Here is a 22172-nt window from a genome sequence, read left to right as displayed (position 1 = left end):
TAGACCTTAAAGAACATGGTTTCATTTGGAAATGACTAACTTTATTTGTTCATATGTAACTGACGCCAGTGTGGTGCTAACAGTTTAGCTTCCTCGAGTGTCCCTGATTCTCTCCATCTGTGACGTTTCAAGCTAGCATTCTCTGTTTCACGGAAACATGGCTCACTCGGGATACGTTATCAGAGTCGGTACAGCCACCTGATTTCTTCACGCATTGCGCCGACATTAACAAACATCTCTCTGGTAAGAAGAAGGGCGGGGGTGTATATGCCTTATGATTAATGAGACGTGGTGTCATCATAACGACGTACAGGAAGTCAAGTCCTTTTGTTCACCTGATCTACAATTCCGTACAATCAAATGCCGATCACGTTATCTACCAAGAGAATTCTCTTCGATTATAATCACAGCCATGTATATCCCCCCAAGCAGACACCAAGCAGACACCTCGACGGCCCTGAACGAACTTCATTGGACTCTATGTAAACTGGAAACCACATATCCTAAGTCTGCAGTTATTGTAGCTGAGGATTTTAACAAGGCTAATCTGAAAACAAGGCTCCCTTAATTTGATCAGCATATCGAGTTCGTGACCTGGGCTGGCAAAATCCTGGATCATTGTTACTCTAACTTACGCGACGCATACTAAGCCCCATCCTCTTTTCGGAAAATCTGACCACGACTCCATTTTGTTGCTCCCAGCCTATAGACAGAAACTAAAAACAGGATACGCCCGTGCTCATGTCTGTTCAACGCTGGTCCAACCAATCTGATTCCACGCTTCAAGATTCTTCGATCACGTGGACTGGGATATGTTCCGGATAGCGTCAAACAATAACATTGATGTATATGCTGATTCGGCAAGTGAGTTTATTAACAAGTGCATCGGTGATGTTTTACCCATGGCGATTATTAAAAACTTCCCCAACCAGAAACCGTGGATTGATGGCAGAATTCACGCAAAACTGAAAGCGCGAACCACTGCTTTTGATGAGGGCAAGGTGACCGGAAACAAACAGTGTAGCTATTCCCTCTGCAACACAATCAAACAAGCTAAGCGTCAGTTTAGAGACAAATTAGAGTCGCAATTCAACGGCTCAGACACAAGACGTATGTGGCAGGGTCTACAGTGAATCACGGACTACAAAAAGAAAACCAGCCCCGTTGCGGACCCCGATGTCTTGATCCCAGACAAACTAAACAACTTCTTTGCTCGCTTTGAGGACAATACAGTGCCACCGACACGGCCCGCTACCAAAACCTGCGGGCTCTCCTTCACCGCAGGCAACGTGAGTAAAACATTTAAACGTGTTAACCCTCGCAAGGCTGCCGGCCCAGACGGCATCCCTAGCCGCGTCCTCAGAGCATGCGCAGACCAGCTGGTGTGTTTACGGACATATTCAATCAATCCCTATTCCAGTCTGCTGATCCTACATGCTTCAAGAGGGCCACCATTGCTCCTGTTCCCAAGAAAGCTAAGGTAATTGAGCTAAATGACTACCGCCCTGTAGCACTCACTTCCGTCATCATGAAGTGCTTTGAGAGCCTAGTCAAGGATCGTATCACCTCCACCCTACCTGACACCCTAGACCCACTCCAATTTGCTTAAAGCCCCAATAGATCCACAGACGACGCAATCGCCACCATACTGCACTATGCCATCTGGACAAGAGGAATATCTATGTGAGAATGCTGTTAATCGACTACAGCTCAGCATTTAACACCATAGTACCCTCCAAACTCGTCATTAAGCCTGAGACCCTGCGTCTCGACCCCGCCCTGTGCAACTGGGTCCTGGACTTTCTGACGGGACACCCCAAGTGGTGAGGGTAGGAACCAACATCTCCACTCAGCTGATCCTCAACACTGGGGCCCCACAAGAGTGCGTTCTCCAGCCCTCTCCTGTACTCCTTGTTCACCTATGACTGCGTGGCCATGCACACCTCCAACTCAATCATCAAATTTGCAGACGACACTACAGTGGTAAGCTTGATTACCAACAACGACAAATTGGCCTACAGCGAGGAGGTGAGGGCCCTCGGAGTGTGGTGTCAGGAAAATGACCTCACTCAACGTCAACAAAACAAAGGAGATGATCGTGGACTTCAGGAAATAGCAGAAGGAGCACCCCCCTATCCACATCGATGGGACAGTAGTGAAATGGTCCACCCACACAGACAGAGTGGTGAAGAAGGCGTAACAGCGCTTCTTCACCTACACCACCCGATGTCACAGGAAGGCCAAAAAGATCATCAAGGGCAACAACCACCCGAGCCACTGCCTGTTCACCCCGCTATCATCCAGAAGGCGAGGTCAGTACAGGTGCATCAAAGCTGGGACCGAGAGACTGAAAAACAGCTTCTATCTCAAGGCCATCAGACTGTTAAACAGCCATCACTAACATTGAGTGGCTGCTGCCAACATACTGACTCAAATCTCTAGTCACTTTAATAATAAAAAAATGTTGATGTAATAAATGTATCACTAGTCACTTCAAACAATGCCACTTTATATAATGTTTACATACCCTACATTACTCATCTCATATGTATATACTGTAGAGGGAATAGCTACTGCATCTTGCTACTGCATCTTGCTACTGCAAGGTGGCGGCAGCGTAGCTCTAGTGGTTAGAGCATTGGACTAGTAACCGGAAGGTTGCGAGTTCAAACCCCCGAGCTGACAAGGTACAAATCTGTCGTTCTGCTCCTGAACAGGCAGTTAACCCACACACACACCAGGCCGTCATTGAAAATAAGAATGTGTTCTTAACTGACTTGCCTAGTTAAATAAATAAAAAATGCATCTGTGCCGTTCGGCCATCGCTCATCCATATATTTATATGTACATATTCATCCATATATTTATATGTACATATTCATCCATATATTTATATGTACATATTCTTATTCATCCATATATTTATATGTACATATTCATCCATATATTTATATGTACATATTCTTATTCATCCATATATTTATATGTACATATTCTTATTCATCCATATATTTATATGTACATATTCTTATTCATCCATATATTTATATGTACATATTCTTATTCATCCATATATTTATATGTACATATTCTTATTCATCCATATATTTATATGTACATATTCTTATTCATCCATATATTTATATGTACATATTCTAATTAATTCCTTTACACTGTGTAAACGGTAGTTGTTGTGAAATTGTTAGATGACTTGATAGATATTACTGCTTTTATTACTGATATTACTGCTGTTATTACTGATATTACTGCTGTTATTACTGTTATTACTGCTGTTATTACTGATATTACTGCTGTTATTACTGATATTACTGCTGTTATTACTGATATTACTGCTGTTATTACTGATATTACTGCTGTTATTACTGTTATTACTGCTGTTATTACTGATATTACTGCTGTTATTACTGATATTACTGCTGTTATTACTGATATTACTGCTGTTATTACTGTTATTACTGCTGTTATTACTGATATTACTGCTGTTATTACTGATATTACTGCTGTTATTACTGATATTACTGCTGTTATTACTGTTATTACTGCTGTTATTACTGATATTACTGCTGTTATTACTGATATTACTGCTGTTATTACTGTTATTACTGCTGTTATTACTGATATTACTGCTTTTATTACTGATATTACTGCTGTTATTACTGATATTACTGCTGTTATTACTGATATTACTACTGTTATTACTGCTGTTATTACTGTTATTACTGCTGTTATTACTGATATTACTGCTGTTATTACTGATATTACTGCTGTTATTACTGTTATTACTGCTGTTATTACTGTTATTACTACTGATGACTTGTTAGATATTACTGCTGTTATTACTACTGGTCGAAACTAGAAGCACAAGCATTTCGCTACACTCACATTAACATCTGCTAACCATGTGTATGTTAACAATAAAATGTGATTTGATTTGATAGCTGGTACCAGTTGGACAGCTCCATCTGTGACGTTTCAAGCTAGCTGTGAAGTGAGTTTACGGCACGCTCTAACCTCCGTTACACATGTTCAGGTTGACTTTCCCACGGAATCGGCCATATACAGTACCAGTCAAAATTTAGGACACACAACTACTCATTCAAGGGTTTTTCTTTATTTGTACTAATTTCTACATTTTAGAAAAGTAGTGAAGACATCAAAACTATGAAATAACACTTATGGAATCATACAGTAACCAAAAGTGTTAAACAAATTATCCAAAGTAGCCACCCTTTGCCTTGCACACTCTTGGCCTTCTCTCAACCAGCTTCATGAGGAAGTCACCTGGAATGCATTTCAATTAATTAACAGATGTGCCTTGGTAATTTGTGGAATTTCTTTCCTTCTTAATGCGTTCGAGCCAATCAGTTGTGTTGTGACAAGACATCAAAGCTATAAAATATTACATATGAAATCATATAGTAACCAAAAAAGGGTTAAGTGAATCTTCAAAGTAGTCACCGTTTGCCGACAGATTCTGGTTTGATACCCAGCTGTGTCGCAGCCGACCACAACCGGGAGAGCCAATTGGTCCGGCGTCGTCCGGGTTGGGGGAGGGTTTGGCCGGTCAGGATGTCCTTGTCCCATCGTGCTCTCCTGTGGCGGGCCGGGCTAATGCACGCTGACACGGTCGCCAGGTGTAAGGTATTTCCTCCGACACATAAGTGCGGCTGGCTTCTGGGTTAATTGTGCATCGTGTCAAGATGCATTGCGGTTGTGTTTCGGAGGACGCATGACGTTCGCCTCTCCCGAGTCCGTACGGGAGTTGTAGCGATGAGACAATTGACGAAAATTGGGGCAAAAAAGGGGGTAAAAAATATAAATATAATAATCCTTTTTAAAAAGTCTGCCCCAAATATTTCATTATTTTTATTTTACCCAAAATACCATTCCATTAGTGATTAATCAAAATGATCTAATCTAAATAAAAAAATGTGCCATTTCAACATCATGTGTCAAACCATTGAGACAACGGAGAGATGTTACAGAGGTGCTTTGTCTCCAATGAAAAAAAATATTGTTTTTTGACAAAATTACTTATTTTAGGTTTAAGGAAGTGTGTAGGTCGCATTCTGTATCATACAGCTATGAAGGTTATATATTTAGAACCACCTGCTCGATAGGAATCCAGAGATGTCTGTGTCTTGAGTGTCGTAGAACTGTTTAGTTGTTTGTGTTCTGACTTCTAAAACAGAAAGAAAATTAAGAATATGAATAAGTAAGTAAACATATTACCAGGAAGCTCTACAACATTTGTTTTAAAATCACACCAAGATTGTTTTAAATGATGAAATGTTTGAAAACTGACCTCCGGTTATTGAGGGATCTGATTTGGATTAAACCTCATAGCAAGGCAGTTTTATCATGTGGAGATGTAATTCTGTTCTCTCTTTAAATAAACACTGTCTTTGGCAGGAGGAAAACCAAACTTGGAGGAACCAGAGACGTCCAAACCAGCAAGACTCTGCTCCCAGATTGGAAAGAGTTTTGCCAAGTTAGGAAGCCTGAAAAGACATGAGAAGAGTCTCACAGGGGAAAAGCCTTACCACTGCTCCCAGTGTGGAAAGTGTTTTAACAGGTTAGGAGGCCTGAAAGCTCATGGCCGAATACACACAGGGGAGAAGCCTTACCACTGCTCCCATTGTGGAAAAGGTTTTAGACAGCAAGGAAGCCTGAAAGTTCATGGCCGAATACACACAGGGGAGAAGCCTTACCACTGCTCCCATTGTGGAAAGAGTTTTAACAGGTTAGGAGGCCTAATAACTCATGAGCGAATACACACAGGGGAGAAGCCATACCGTTGCGCCCAGTGTGGAAAGAGTTTTGGCTCGTTAGGAAACCTGCAATCTCATGCACGATTACACACAGGGGAGAAGCCATACCATTGCACCCATTGTGGAAAGAGTTTTCGCATGTTAGTAAACCTGCAGTCTCATCTGCGAATACACACTGGGGAGAAGCCATACCGTTGCGCCCAGGTTGGAAAGAGTTTTAGACAGCAAGGAAGCCTGAAAGCTCATGGCCGAATACACACAGGGGAGAAGCCTTACCACTGCTCCCATTGTGGAAAAGGTTTTAGACAGCAAGGAAGCCTGAAAGTTCATGGCCGAATACACACAGGGGAGAAGCCTTACCACTGCTCCCATTGTGGAAAGAGTTTTAACAGGTTAGGAGGCCTAATAACTCATGAGCGAATACACACAGGGGAGAAGCCATACCGTTGCGCCCAGTGTGGAAAGAGTTTTCGCATGTTAGGAAACCTGCAGTCTCATCTGCGAATACACACTGGGGAGAAGCCATACCGTTGCGCCCAGTGTGGAAAGAGTTTTAGCATGTTAGGAAACATGAAAAGACATGTGGACACACACCGAAGTCTTTCCATTGCTCCCTGTGTGGAATGAGTTTTAACCATTTAGGGAGCCTGAAAAGACATGAGAGAATACACCCATGGGAGAAGCCTTGCAAATGTCACTTATAAGGCAGGTGAGGATCCACACAGAGAAAATAACTTATCCTACTGTGTAAACTGATATTTCACATCACATTGACTTAAAATTCATCAGAGAACATACACAGTGCTCCCATTGTCTTATTTTATTGACTGTGTTTAATTGTTTATACCAAATGAAATTGAATTGTACAAAGCATACTCTAAAATATATTTGTATGTTTTCATTAGAAAACATGAAGTGAATATGGAGTCTGTCAGTTTGAATACAGAGTAGATCAGATTCCATGTGTTTAAATGGTCCTTTTTTAAAGTCTGACATTGTGTGTTTATCTGAGTGTGTCATTCCTCCAGCACCATTGATAATCAGAATAAGACCTTCAAATATGTCACCATAACAACAGGCATTTTACAAGCCTCCGACTGGTTGAATAAACGTTGTTACCCGAATGATGAGATTATTATTTTATTTGTCAAATGTCACCAGAATAAGACCCTCAAAATGTATTGGAAAGGAGCATTTTTATTTAAGGTCAGTTAAGAACAAATTCACATTTTCAATGACGGCCTGGGTTAACTGGTCTAGGAACAGTGGGTTAACTGGTCTAGGAACAGTGGGTTAACTGGTCTAGGAACACTGGTCTAGGAACAGTGGGTTAACTGGTCTAGGAACAGTGGGTTAACTGGTCTAGGAACAGTGGGTTAACTGGTCTAGGAACAGTGGGTTAACTGGTCTAGGAACAGTGGGTTAACTGCAGAACGACAGATTTGTACCTTGTCAGCTCGGGGATATGAACTTGCAACCTTTACTAGTCCAACGCTCTAACCACTAGGCTACCCTGCCAGCCCAAGCTCATCACGTGCACTTTCACCACCCTGTGAAGTTCATAACTTATTTCATCTGTAGCCTAATAAACTGCATGGGTTCCCAAATCGTAGTGGGAGGAACAATCAACATTTCATCACGTGACTCCAAGTTAACTAAGATGTGATGGTTATTATATAAATATTTGCGCATAAAGGAGTTTCCATCGCCATTTCTCCCTTATACATTTTTACTGACACAAAAAGAACCCACCATGTCAAACGAACTAACAAATTGTCTGTTGGCATTGAAAAATAAATAAATTGTAGGGAAAATCAGTAGGTCACACAAATGACTATTTCTAAACAAAGATAATAGACAAGTAGAATGGGGCAGGTTTCTTATACTATCTATACTTACTCGGTTAAGAGACTCCAGGGACGGAGATGAAGGCTGTAGGAATGAAGATCAGTCAGTGAAGAGACTCCAGGGATGGTGATGAAGGCTGTAGGAATGAAGATCAGTCAGTGAAGAGACTCCAGGGACGGAGATGAAGGCTGTAGGAATGAAGTCAGGTGGGGGTGTGGTTGAGGCAGCCAATGATTGTGAGGAAGCATGCAGGGAACAGGCTCCTTTCTACTACCATTCTGGGGTCTGGATACATGCCAACAAAGACCACAACTGCTTCAAACAATGGGAGTGGCTACCATTGACCATCACACTTTCTTTCATAACCAGGAAGCCCATGTTGAGCTAGCAGTGTTCCCACTATGGAAGATTGAGCAGGCAGCCGTCATCCAGTCTCTCAGAAAACCATGTTGAGCCATCAGTGTTCTCACTATGGAAGAGGGAGCAGGAAGCCGTCATCCAGGGACAAGGACAAAGGTACAGCACTGGTGTTAGTAGCTGATGACAGAAGTGACAGCTTGGACACAGCAAAGTTTGTTGTGAGCAGAGAATCAACCAGATTGATTCTCAGTCAGTGTTGTTGAGCAGAGAATATGTAATGAATATGAAGCCGTCATCCCTCAGAAAACCATATTGAGCCATCAGTGTTCTCATATTGTCCATGTTGAAGTTATTCAGATTAACTCTGTACTGGTATCTCCTGTATATAGCCTCCACATTGTCTCTGTACTGGTACCCCCTGTATATAGCCTCCACATTGACTCTGTACTGGTACCTCCTGTATATAGCCTTGTTATTGATATTTCATTGTGTTACTTTTTTAAATGTTTTTATTTAGTAAATATTTTCTTAACTCTTATTTTTCTTAACTACATTGTGTGTAAGTGCTTGTCAGTAAGAATTTCCTTGGTTAGATTCCAGGCTGTGCTTGTAAGAAGCATTTCACGGTAAGGTATAGCTATAGCAGTTGTATTCAGCATTTCACAGTGACGTCTACACCTGTTGTATGTATGACAAATAACATTTGATTTGAACTAAATATGGAGTTTGTCAGTTTCAATGTTACTGTCTTTAATTAAATTTGATTTTTCAAATTCAGGCTGTGTGTGTGTGTGTGTGTGTGTGTGTGTGTATGTGTGTGTGTGTGTGTTTTTATTTTCTCTGCGTCATTCCTTGATCATTTCTTGTGGTCCTGTAGCTCAGTTGGTAGAGTATGGTGCTTGTAAAACTAGGGTAGTGGGTTTGATTCCTGGGACCACCCATATGTAAAGTATTTGCACACATGACTGCAAATCACTTTGGATAAAAGTGTCTGCTAAATGACAGATATATCCACTGATTATACCAAAGATTTGGAACACCTTCCTAATATGGAGTTGGACCCTCCCCTTTCTCCCTCAGAACAGCCTCAATTCATTGACTCTTCAAGCTGTCGAAAGTGTTCCACAGGGATGCTGGCCCATGTTGACTCCTCAGAGGAGGAAGGGGAGGACCCTCCTCCTCACTGATTATTTTTTTTTAGATAAAACTATACTAAATATAATCACGTCACCAAATAATTGATTAAAACATACTATTTTGCATCCTCCTCTAGGTACATTGACTTCAATACAAAACCTTGGAGGATTATGGTTCTCAAGGCTTCTATAGACTTACACAATAATTATGACAACTTCCGGAGGATGTCCTCCAACCTATCAGGGCTCTTGCAGCATGAACTGACATGTTGTCCACCCAATTAAAGGATCAGAGAATTAATCTAGTACTGAAAGCAAAAGCTACAGCTAGCTAGCACTGCAGTGCATAACATGTGGTGAGTAGTTGACTAAAAGAGAGAAAAATACAATAGTTGAACAGTTTTGAACAAATTATTTTATTCCAAAATGAAGGAAAAGCGAGAGAGAGATATTTCGTCACTTATTTTGCACTTACATTTTCACTTAATTAGCTAGCAAATGCAGCTATCTTGTTTAGCCTACTCAAACACTTGGCTCAAACAGAGCGATGCTATGATTGTAGCAGGTTAGTTCTATTAGCTCTGTTGACTATGATGTTACTTTAGCTAATATGTTGACAACAATGTAAGCTGTGTGTAGCAGTTATGAAATGGTTTGGCTTGGAAAGGTTTTTTTGCCTGGTCATATACAGCTGATGTGTTGTGCACTGAAGTACAGAAACAAAGGGAGAAGGTGATAAGAGGAGAGCACATAGATGCAAGAAGGAATACAACGTGTCTGTAATGAAAGTGAACTGTGTTTATGCATGATCAGGGGTGTATTCAGTCCTCCGATTCTGTTGACAAACATTACATAAACGGAACAAAACCGGGATCAACATTTGTCCAATAGAATCTCTTGTTTGAAACTGTTGGACTACTGATGACACCCATTTATCAGCTAGATGTAGTCAAGAGTGTGCTAGGCAGTATTTTTCTCTCGACCAGTGTGCACCTACATTCTAAACTTTCATTCATAGGCTAGGTTGCTACCTCATGATGGGTATAGGGACAATTAGAGTATCATGTAGTAGCCTAAACCTATTGCTGTTACATTGAACAGGGTGAGTGAAATATGAATGACAGTCGTCCAATATGCTGTAATAGAATTAAGGCCATGCTCATGAAAAAACAAACGGTCCTCCCTCATCTGAAACGGCACTGACCGCCACTGTTTTGGCTGGTGGACCATTCTTGGTGCACATGGGAAGCTGTAGCGTTGCAGTTCTTGACACAAACCGGTGCGCCCGGCACCTACTATCATACCCTGTTCAATGACCCTTATAATATTTTGTCTTCCCCATTCACCATCCGAATGGCACACATACACAATCCATGTCTCATTTGTCTCAAGGCTTAAAAATCCTTATTTAACCTGTCTCCCCCTCTTCATCGAAACTGATTGAAGTGGATTTAACTAGTGACATCAATAAGGGATCATAGCTTTCACATGGATTCACCTAGTCAGTCTATGTCAAGGAAGGAGCAGGTGTTCCTAAAGTTTTTTATACCCAGTGTATAGCACTACAGATAATCAGAAAATCAAGTGCTATTTGCATGTGATGCATTTGCACTGTTGTTTACAGGATGGTTTGTATCTTACACTGATTGAAGTGGGTAGCATGGTCGCATCTAGATTAAAACAAATGTAAAAAATTAACAGAGAAAACACACATTAACACACCACCTATTCATATAAGTATTTAATCATCATCATCTACATATTCATATTAAGCTTCTACGTCTGTGTACCGGAAATTATTATTTGTAAGAGAAAATATATCAGTTTATTGTTGAATTATTATGACGGTTTTTCCAATACAAAAGTGTAGTAACTATTGTTTCCAAACTGCGTTACCCACTCCAGCCAGCCGATGGCGATGAGCGTCTTTCGGGTGATGCTTCTTGTGTGACGTATAATGGACTGGACGGGACGCTTCCTCAGGAACAACACGGCTACTCTTTCAACCACCTCGGTAGCTAGCTAGCCAACATAAAACTGAAAGATTGAGGTTTTAGACATTATTAATGTACATTAGCTAATCTCAGTGTTGAAAACACATTTCTGGCGACGTATCTACTGGTTAACTTTAACCTAATTTCCTTGTTCAATTTGCAAACTTGTTAAATATTGATACTGAGCCTAGCACTAGGCTAGTCGCTAATGCTAACTAACATCACTGACCATGAGCTCACTAAACTACTCCTCTGCTAAAGAAGTGGATGTCTGCTGTACGGAGAAAGAAGCTCTGGCGCTGAACATTGTCGTGAAAGACGAAGAAGAGGAGGATATTACAGTGAAAGGAGAGAAAGATGCTCTGGCGCTGAACATTGTCGTGAAAGACGAAGAGGAGGATATTACAGTGAAAGGAGAGAAAGAATTATTCAGAATGAAAATGGAGGAAGAGAAAGAACCGTTTCGAGAGGAAGAGGATGCTGTCTCAATAAAGGTGAAGGAGGAAGACGTTTTGGGAGTGAAAGAGGAGGAGACAGAATATCTGATTAACACCAGTGAGTACTGTCTTCAACAGGGACACAAACTATGCAGTTATTGAATGTGGGGGTTGTAAGGGGCATTCTACTGAAGTTCTACACTTGAATATGTTGTTCAGTACTGTAGGAATTGTTAAAGGGTCAATCTGCCATTGCTACATATATTTTGGGGACTTTTAGATTATGTATTGAATTCTCCATGTGGTCTACATTAAACTGCACCTCATCTATTGCAACAGGCTTTTAAAATTCAATATTGGAGCATAATTTCTTCATAAAATATTGAAGGGATGCAAAATACACCTGTTTCGTGCAACAACCCTTTCACATTTGCATTATATGCCCAGTTGAGATATATTAATGCCTCGTCTAAGACCCTATGATTTTCAAAGAAAGATCAATAAGTTCAATATCTGTTTGATGTTCTCGTTCACACAGGAGAGAGACATGACTATTATGGATCTTCTGGGGAGCCTCAACAACATCCTGATGCTGACGAGGCAGAGAAGAGTCTCTCCAGATCAGAACACCAGATGGTACAGCTTGGTCTGGTCTAGCATACAGCTTGCTCTATCTGGGGCTGGGTTTCTGGAAAGCACTTTATGACAACAGTGACATCAGCATCCATAATGATATGTGTCTGTGTCCCCTCTTTATGGTTACCAGGACAACGATAGCCTGCCCCCCTCCTCCCTCCCGGAGTCACCGTGTCGTGCCTCTCCCAGTAGCACCTTACTGCTGGGTATGAAGAGGTTGTCTGTGCTGCTGGTGGACTGCAGGAAAACAACGGGGCTGAGTGGAACTGTGAGAGGAGGAGAAGAGATGAACGGATCAGATTTGACTCATCAAAGTAAGTGCTGTAGTTCAGTTTCAACAAATAAAATGATTACTAGCCTGTTCAACCTCTCTTTCGTGTCGTCTGAGATTCCCAAAGATTGGAAAGCAGCTGCGGTCATCCCCCTCTTCAAAGGGGGGGACACTCTTGACCCAAACTGCTACAGACCTATATCTATCCTACCCTGCCTTTCTAGGGTCTTCGAAAGCCAAGTCAACAAACGGATTGCTGACCATTTCGAATCCCACCGTACCTTCTCCGCTATGCAATCTGGTTTCAGAGCTGGTCATGGGTTCACCTCAGCCACGCTCAAGGTCCTAAATGATATCTTAACCGCCATCGATAAGAAACATTACTGTGCAGCCGTATTCATTGACCTGGCCAAGGCTTTCGACTCTGTCAATCACCACATCCTCATCTGCAGACTCAACAGCCTTGGTTTCTCAAATGATTGCCTCGTCACCAACAACTTCTCTGATAGAGTTCAGTGTGTCAAATCGGAGGGCCTTTTGTTCGGGCCTCTGGCAGTCTCTATGGGGGTGCCACAGGGTTCAATTCTTGGTCCGACTCTCTTCTCTGTATACATCAATGATGTCGCTCTTGCTGCTGGTGAGTCTCTGATCCACCTCTACGCAGACGACACCATTCTGTATACTTCTGGTCCTTCTTTGGACACTGTGTTAACAACCCTCCAGACGAGCTTCAATGCCATACAACTCTCCTTCCGTGGCCTCCAATTGCTCTTAAATACAAGTAAAACTAAATGCATGCTCTTCAAACGATCACTGCCTGCACCTGCCCGCCCGTCCAACATCACTACTCTGGATGGTTCTGATTTAGAATATGTGGACAACTATAAATAACCTAGGTGTCTGGTTAGGCTGTAAACTCTCCTTCTAGACTCATATCAAACATTGCCAATCCAAAGTTAAATCTAGAATTGGTTTCCTATTTCGCAACAAATCATCCTTCACTCATGCTGCCAAACATACCCTTGTAAAACTGACCATCCTACCGATCCTCGACTTCGGCGATGTCATTTACAAAATAGCCTCCAATACCCTACTCAATAAATTCGATGCAGTCTATCACAGTGCCATCCGTTTTGTCACCAAAGCCCCATATACTACCCATCACTGCGACCTGTACGCTCTCATTGGCTGGCCCTCGCTTCATACTCGTCGCCAAACCCACTGGCTCCAGGTCATCTATAAGACCCTGCTAGGTAAAGTCTCCCCTTATCTCAGCTCGCTTGTTACCATAGCAGCACCCACCTGTAGCATGCGATCCAGCAGGTATATCTCTATGGTCACCCCCAAAATCAATTCTTCCTTTGGCCGCCTCTCCTTCCAGTTCTCTGCTGCCAATGACTGGAACGAACTACATAAATCTCTGAAACTGGAAACACATATCTCCCTCACTAGCTTTAAGCACCAGCTGTCAGAGCAGCTCACAGATTACTGCACCTGTACATAGCCCATCTATAATTTAGCCCAAACAACTACCTCTCCCCCTATTGTATATTTATTTATTTTGCTCCTTTGCATCCCATTATTTCTACTTTGGCACATTCTTCCACTGCACATCAACCATTCCAGTGTTTTTACTTGCTATATTGTATTTACTTCGCCACCATGGCCTTTTTTTGCCTTTACCTCCCTTATCTCACCTCATTTGCTCACTTCGTATATAGACTTGTTTACACTGTATTATTGACTGTATGTTTGTTTACTCCATGTGTAACTCTGTTTGTATGTGTCGAACTGCACTGCTTTATCTTGGCCAGGTCGCAGTTGTAAATGAGAACTTGTTGTCAACTAGCCTACCTGGTTAAATAAAGGTGTTCTCAACTAGCCTACCTGGTTAAATAAAGGTGTTCTCAACTAGCCTACCTGGTTAAATAAAGGTGTTCTCAACTTGCCTACCTGGTTAAATAATGGTTAAATAAATATTTTTTTTTTTTAAATAGATCTTCCCACTGGTATCTGTTACCATGACAACTAGCAGAGTTCTGTTAGTTGACATGAAGCTAGACTGAGAGAAACCAATTGACCATATTAAACCTTGATGAAAGTTAGCTCTAGAGATGCATGTTTTACATAAACTGTTCCTAAAAACATGATAGATGTTACATTGCCTGTCTCAGTCAACCCCCCCCCCCCCCCCCCCATATCTTTACAAGACTCTAGAACTAAACTCCAGACACTTCAATGTGGTCTGTATTCCTTCATTAACGTCCGATCTACAGAACTTGTTAAAGATGGCACATATGTATTTAAAACAAGCTCTCTAAACCTTTTCTTAAAGCTATGAAATGTGATTAAATGAAAAGCAATTTTTGTGAGACTTGTTCTTCGTCTCTGTAGTGGATCAAATGTATTCCATTTCCTCCGACCTTCTTTAAGGTCTATATAGTATATATATATTAAACCATGTTCTGTTAAGGTCTATATAGTATATATATTAAACCATGTTCTTTAAGGTCTATATATATATATATATATATATATATTAAACCATGTTCTTTAAGGTCTATATATATATATATATATATATATATATATATATATATATATATATATATATATATATATATTAAACCATGTTCTTTAAGGTCTATATAGTATATATATATTAAACCATGTTCTTTAAGGTCTATATAGTATATATATATTAAACCATGTTCTTTAAGGTCTATATAGTATATATATTAAACCATGTTCTTTAAGGTCTATATATATATACTATATAGACCTTAAAGAACATGGTTTAATATATATACTATATATATATATATACTATATAGACCTTAAAGAACATGGTTTAATATATATACTATATAGACCTTAAAGAACATGGTTTAATATATATACTATATATATATACTATATAGACCTTAAAGAACATGGTTTTATATATATATATATATATATATATATATATACACTATATAGACCTTAAAGAACATGGTTTAATATATATATATATATATATAATATATAGACCTTAAAGAACATGGTTTAATATATATACTATATATATATATATATATACTATGTAGACCTTAAAGAACATGGTTTAATATATATATATATTATATAGACCTTAAAGAACATGGTTTAATATATATACTATATATATACTATATAGACCTTAAAGAACATGGTTTAATATATATATATACTATGTAGACCTTAAAGAACATGGTTTAATATATATACTATATATATACTATATAGAACTTAAAGAACATGGTTTAATATATATATATATATATATGTGACGTTTCAAGCTAGCATTCTCTGTTTCACGGAAACATGGCTCACTCGGGATACGTTATCAGAGTCGGTACAGCCACCTGATTTCTTCACGCATTGCGCCGACATTAACAAACATCTCTCTGGTAAGAAGAAGGGCGGGGGTGTATATGCCTTATGATTAATGAGACGTGGTGTCATCATAACGACGTACAGGAAGTCAAGTCCTTTTGTTCACCTGATCTACAATTCCGTACAATCAAATGCCGATCGCGTTATCTACCAAGAGAATTCTCTTCGATTATAATCACAGCCATGTATATCCCCCCAAGCAGACACCAAGCAGACACCTCGACGGCCCTGAACGAACTTCATTGGACTCTATGTAAACTGGAAACCACATATCCTAAGTCTGCAGTTATTGTAGCTGAGGATTTTAACAAGGCTAATCTGAAAACAAGGCTCCCTTAATTTGATCAGCATATCGAGTTCGTGACCTGGGCTGGCAAAATCCTGGATCATTGTTACTCTAACTTACGCGACGCATACTAAGCCCCATCCTCTTTTCGGAAAATCTGACCACGACTCCATTTTGTTGCTCCCAGCCTATAGACAGAAACTAAAAACAGGATACGCCCGTGCTCATGTCTGTTCAACGCTGGTCCAACCAATCTGATTCCACGCTTCAAGATTCTTCGATCACGTGGACTGGGATATGTTCCGGATAGCGTCAAACAATAACATTGATGTATATGCTGATTCGGCAAGTGAGTTTATTAACAAGTGCATCGGTGATGTTTTACCCATGGCGATTATTAAAAACTTCCCCAACCAGAAACCGTGGATTGATGGCAGAATTCACGCAAAACTGAAAGCGCGAACCACTGCTTTTGATGAGGGCAAGGTGACCGGAAACAAACAGTGTAGCTATTCCCTCTGCAACACAATCAAACAAGCTAAGCGTCAGTTTAGAGACAAATTAGAGTCGCAATTCAACGGCTCAGACACAAGACGTATGTGGCAGGGTCTACAGTGAATCACGGACTACAAAAAGAAAACCAGCCCCGTTGCGGACCCCGATGTCTTGATCCCAGACAAACTAAACAACTTCTTTGCTCGCTTTGAGGACAATACAGTGCCACCGACACGGCCCGCTACCAAAACCTGCGGGCTCTCCTTCACCGCAGGCAACGTGAGTAAAACATTTAAACGTGTTAACCCTCGCAAGGCTGCCGGCCCAGACGGCATCCCTAGCCGCGTCCTCAGAGCATGCGCAGACCAGCTGGTGTGTTTACGGACATATTCAATCAATCCCTATTCCAGTCTGCTGATCCTACATGCTTCAAGAGGGCCACCATTGCTCCTGTTCCCAAGAAAGCTAAGGTAATTGAGCTAAATGACTACCGCCCTGTAGCACTCACTTCCGTCATCATGAAGTGCTTTGAGAGCCTAGTCAAGGATCGTATCACCTCCACCCTACCTGACACCCTAGACCCACTCCAATTTGCTTAAAGCCCCAATAGATCCACAGACGACGCAATCGCCACCATACTGCACTATGCCATCTGGACAAGAGGAATATCTATGTGAGAATGCTGTTAATCGACTACAGCTCAGCATTTAACACCATAGTACCCTCCAAACTCGTCATTAAGCCTGAGACCCTGCGTCTCGACCCCGCCCTGTGCAACTGGGTCCTGGACTTTCTGACGGGACACCCCAAGTGGTGAGGGTAGGAACCAACATCTCCACTCAGCTGATCCTCAACACTGGGGCCCCACAAGAGTGCGTTCTCCAGCCCTCTCCTGTACTCCTTGTTCACCTATGACTGCGTGGCCATGCACACCTCCAACTCAATCATCAAATTTGCAGACGACACTACAGTGGTAAGCTTGATTACCAACAACGACAAATTGGCCTACAGCGAGGAGGTGAGGGCCCTCGGAGTGTGGTGTCAGGAAAATGACCTCACTCAACGTCAACAAAACAAAGGAGATGATCGTGGACTTCAGGAAATAGCAGAGGGAGCACCCCCCTATCCACATCGATGGGACAGTAGTGAAATGGTCCACCCACACAGACAGAGTGGTGAAGAAGGCGTAACAGCGCTTCTTCACCTACACCACCCGATGTCACAGGAAGGCCAAAAAGATCATCAAGGGCAACAACCACCCGAGCCACTGCCTGTTCACCCCGCTATCATCCAGAAGGTGAGGTCAGTACAGGTGCATCAAAGCTGGGACCGAGAGACTGAAAAACAGCTTCTATCTCAAGGCCATCAGACTGTTAAACAGCCATCACTAACATTGAGTGGCTGCTGCCAACATACTGACTCAAATCTCTAGTCACTTTAATAATACAAAAATGTTGATGTAATAAATGTATCACTAGTCACTTCAAACAATGCCACTTTATATAATGTTTACATACCCTACATTACTCATCTCATATGTATATACTGTAGAGGGACTGCATCTTGCTACTGCAAGGTGGCGGCAGCGTAGCTCTAGTGGTTAGAGCATTGGACTAGTAACCGGAAGGTTGCGAGTTCAAACCCCCGAGCTGACAAGGTACAAATCTGTCGTTCTGCTCCTGAACAGGCAGTTAACCCACACACACACCAGGCCGTCATTGAAAATAAGAATGTGTTCTTAACTGACTTGCCGAGTTAAATAAATAAAAAATGCATCTTGCCTGTGCCGTTCGGCCATCGCTCATCCATATATTTATATGTACATATTCATCCATATATTTATATGTACATATTCATCCATATATTTATATGTACATATTCATCCATATATTTATATGTACATATTCATCCATATATTTATATGTACATATTCATCCATATATTTATATGTACATATTCTTATTCATATATTTATATGTACATATTCATCCATATATTTATATGTACATATTCATCCATATATTTATATGTACATATTCATCCATATATTTATATGTACATATTCATCCATATATTTATATGTACATATTCATCCATATATTTATATGTACATATTCATCCATATATTTATATGTACATATTCATCCATATATTTATATGTACATATTCATCCATATATTTATATGTACATATTCATCCATATATTTATATGTACATATTCATCCATATATTTATATGTACATATTCTTATTCATCCATATATTTATATGTACATATTCTTATTCATCCATATATTTATATGTACATATTCTTATTCATCCATATATTTATATGTACATATTCTAATTAATTCCTTTACACTGTGTAAACGGTAGTTGTTGTGAAATTGTTAGATGACTTGATAGATAGATATTACTGCTTTTATTACTGATATTACTGCTGTTATTACTGATATTACTGCTGTTATTACTGTTATTACTGCTGTTATTACTGTTATTACTACTGATGACTTGTTAGATATTACTGCTGTTATTACTACTGGTCGAAACTAGAAGCACAAGCATTTCGCTACACTCACATTAACATCTGCTAACCATGTGTATGTTAACAATAAAATGTGATTTGATTTGATAGCTGGTACCAGTTGGACAGCTCCATCTGTGACGTTTCAAGCTAGCTGTGAAGTGAGTTTACGGCACGCTCTAACCTCCGTTACACATGTTCAGGTTGACTTTCCCACGGAATCGGCCATATACAGTACCAGTCAAAATTTAGGACACACAACTACTCATTCAAGGGTTTTTCTTTATTTGTACTAATTTCTACATTTTAGAAAAGTAGTGAAGACATCAAAACTATGAAATAACACTTATGGAATCATACAGTAACCAAAAGTGTTAAACAAATTATTCAAAGTAGCCACCCTTTGCCTTGCACACTCTTGGCCTTCTCTCAACCAGCTTCATGAGGAAGTCACCTGGAATGCATTTCAATTAATTAACAGATGTGCCTTGGTAATTTGTGGAATTTCTTTCCTTCTTAATGCGTTCGAGCCAATCAGTTGTGTTGTGACAAGACATCAAAGCTATAAAATATTACATATGAAATCATATAGTAACCAAAAAAGGGTTAAGTGAATCTTCAAAGTAGTCACCGTTTGCCGACAGATTCTGGTTTGATACCCAGCTGTGTCGCAGCCGACCACAACCGGGAGAGCCAATTGGTCCGGCGTCGTCCGGGTTGGGGGAGGGTTTGGCCGGTCAGGATGTCCTTGTCCCATCGTGCTCTCCTGTGGCGGGCCGGGCTAATGCACGCTGACACGGTCGCCAGGTGTAAGGTATTTCCTCCGACACATAAGTGCGGCTGGCTTCTGGGTTAATTGTGCATCGTGTCAAGATGCATTGCGGTTGTGTTTCGGAGGACGCATGACGTTCGCCTCTCCCGAGTCCGTACGGGAGTTGTAGCGATGAGACAATTGACGAAAATTGGGGCAAAAAAGGGGGTAAAAAATATAAATATAATAATCCTTTTTAAAAAGTCTGCCCCAAATATTTCATTATTTTTATTTTACCCAAAATACCATTCCATTAGTGATTAATCAAAATGATCTAATCTAAATAAAAAAATGTGCCATTTCAACATCATGTGTCAAACCATTGAGACAACGGAGAGATGTTACAGAGGTGCTTTGTCTCCAATGAAAAAAAATATTGTTTTTTGACAAAATTACTTATTTTAGGTTTAAGGAAGTGTGTAGGTCGCATTCTGTATCATACAGCTATGAAGGTTATATATTTAGAACCACCTGCTCGATAGGAATCCAGAGATGTCTGTGTCTTGAGTGTCGTAGAACTGTTTAGTTGTTTGTGTTCTGACTTCTAAAACAGAAAGAAAATTAAGAATATGAATAAGTAAGTAAACATATTACCAGGAAGCTCTACAACATTTGTTTTAAAATCACACCAAGATTGTTTTAAATGATGAAATGTTTGAAAACTGACCTCCGGTTATTGAGGGATCTGATTTGGATTAAACCTCATAGCAAGGCAGTTTTATCATGTGGAGATGTAATTCTGTTCTCTCTTTAAATAAACACTGTCTTTGGCAGGAGGAAAACCAAACTTGGAGGAACCAGAGACGTCCAAACCAGCAAGACTCTGCTCCCAGATTGGAAAGAGTTTTGCCAAGTTAGGAAGCCTGAAAAGACATGAGAAGAGTCTCACAGGGGAAAAGCCTTACCACTGCTCCCAGTGTGGAAAGTGTTTTAACAGGTTAGGAGGCCTGAAAGCTCATGGCCGAATACACACAGGGGAGAAGCCTTACCACTGCTCCCATTGTGGAAAAGGTTTTAGACAGCAAGGAAGCCTGACAGTTCATGGCCGAATACACACAGGGGAGAAGCCTTACCACTGCTCCCATTGTGGAAAGAGTTTTAACAGGTTAGGAGGCCTAATAACTCATGAGCGAATACACACAGGGGAGAAGCCATACCGTTGCGCCCAGTGTGGAAAGAGTTTTGGCTCGTTAGGAAACCTGAAATCTCATGCACGATTACACACAGGGGAGAAGCCATACCATTGCACCCATTGTGGAAAGAGTTTTCGCATGTTAGTAAACCTGCAGTCTCATCTGCGAATACACACTGGGGAGAAGCCATACCGTTGCGCCCAGTGTGGAAAGAGTTTTAGACAGCAAGGAAGCCTGAAAGCTCATGGCCGAATACACACAGGGGAGAAGCCTTACCACTGCTCCCATTGTGGAAAAGGTTTTAGACAGCAAGGAAGCCTGAAAGTTCATGGCCGAATACACACAGGGGAGAAGCCTTACCACTGCTCCCATTGTGGAAAGAGTTTTAACAGGTTAGGAGGCCTAATAACTCATGAGCGAATACACACTGGGGAGAAGCCATACCGTTGCGCCCAGTGTGGAAAGAGTTTTAGCATGTTAGGAAACATGAAAAGACATGTGGACACACACCGAAGTCTTTCCATTGCTCCCTGTGTGGAATGAGTTTTAACCATTTAGGGAGCCTGAAAAGACATGAGAGAATACACCCATGGGAGAAGCCTTGCAAATGTCACTTATAAGGCAGGTGAGGATCCACACAGAGAAAAATAACTTATCCTACTGTGTAAACTGATATTTCACATCACATTGACTTAAAATTCATCAGAGAACATACACAGTGCTCCCATTGTCTTATTTTATTGACTGTGTTTAATTGTTTATGAAATTGAATTGTACAAAGCATACTCTAAAATATATTTGTATGTTTTTATTAGAAAATAAAACTGAATATGGAGTCTGTCAGTTTGAATACAGAGTAGATCAGGTTCCATGTGTTTAAATGGTCCTTTTTTAAAGTCTGACATTGTGTGTTTATCTGAGTGTGTCATTCCTCCAGCACCATTGATAATCAGAATAAGACCTTCAAATATGTCACCATAACAACAGGCATTTTACAAGCCTCCGACTGGTTGAATAAACGTTGTTACCCGAA

At 40.6% G+C, this 22172-nt stretch overlaps 2 protein-coding genes across 2 annotated transcripts in view; both read left to right on the top strand.

Moving 5' to 3' along the window:
- Positions 1-6916, top strand: part of LOC110518717 (zinc finger protein 501-like) — a 14732-nt gene extending 7816 nt beyond the window's left edge. The window contains exon 4 of the mRNA XM_036972538.1: positions 5434-6916. Coding sequence (XP_036828433.1) covers positions 5434-6419 — 986 coding nt within the window. The 3' untranslated portion in view covers positions 6420-6916. The remainder of the gene's footprint in view (positions 1-5433) is intronic.
- LOC118947607 (gastrula zinc finger protein XlCGF57.1-like) lies at positions 6450-22172 on the top strand. Its single transcript, XM_036972537.1, has 4 exons — positions 6450-6501; positions 12106-12203; positions 12334-12517; positions 20781-22172. The coding sequence occupies exons 1-4, from the start codon at positions 6450-6452 to the stop codon at positions 21680-21682; spliced, it is 1236 nt and encodes a 411-aa protein (XP_036828432.1). The 3' UTR covers positions 21683-22172.

Source organism: Oncorhynchus mykiss, unplaced genomic scaffold, assembly GCF_013265735.2.
Source record: "Oncorhynchus mykiss isolate Arlee unplaced genomic scaffold, USDA_OmykA_1.1 un_scaffold_173, whole genome shotgun sequence".
Lineage (NCBI taxonomy): Eukaryota > Metazoa > Chordata > Actinopteri > Salmoniformes > Salmonidae > Oncorhynchus > Oncorhynchus mykiss.
Note: the sequence above shows the minus strand (reverse complement) of the source record. Positions and strands in the feature narration are given on the sequence as shown.

Coding starts and splice junctions, on each gene's coding strand:
- LOC118947607 (XM_036972537.1), top strand. CDS start 6,450: ATGAGAGAATACACCCATGGGAGAAGCCTTGCAAATGTCACTTATAAG. Junction 6,502..12,105: donor AAATGTCACTTATAAGGCAG/GTGAGGATCCAC, acceptor TCGTTCACACAG/GAGAGAGACATGACTATTAT. Junction 12,518..20,780: donor ATCAGATTTGACTCATCAAA/GTAAGTGCTGTA, acceptor TGTCTTTGGCAG/GAGGAAAACCAAACTTGGAG.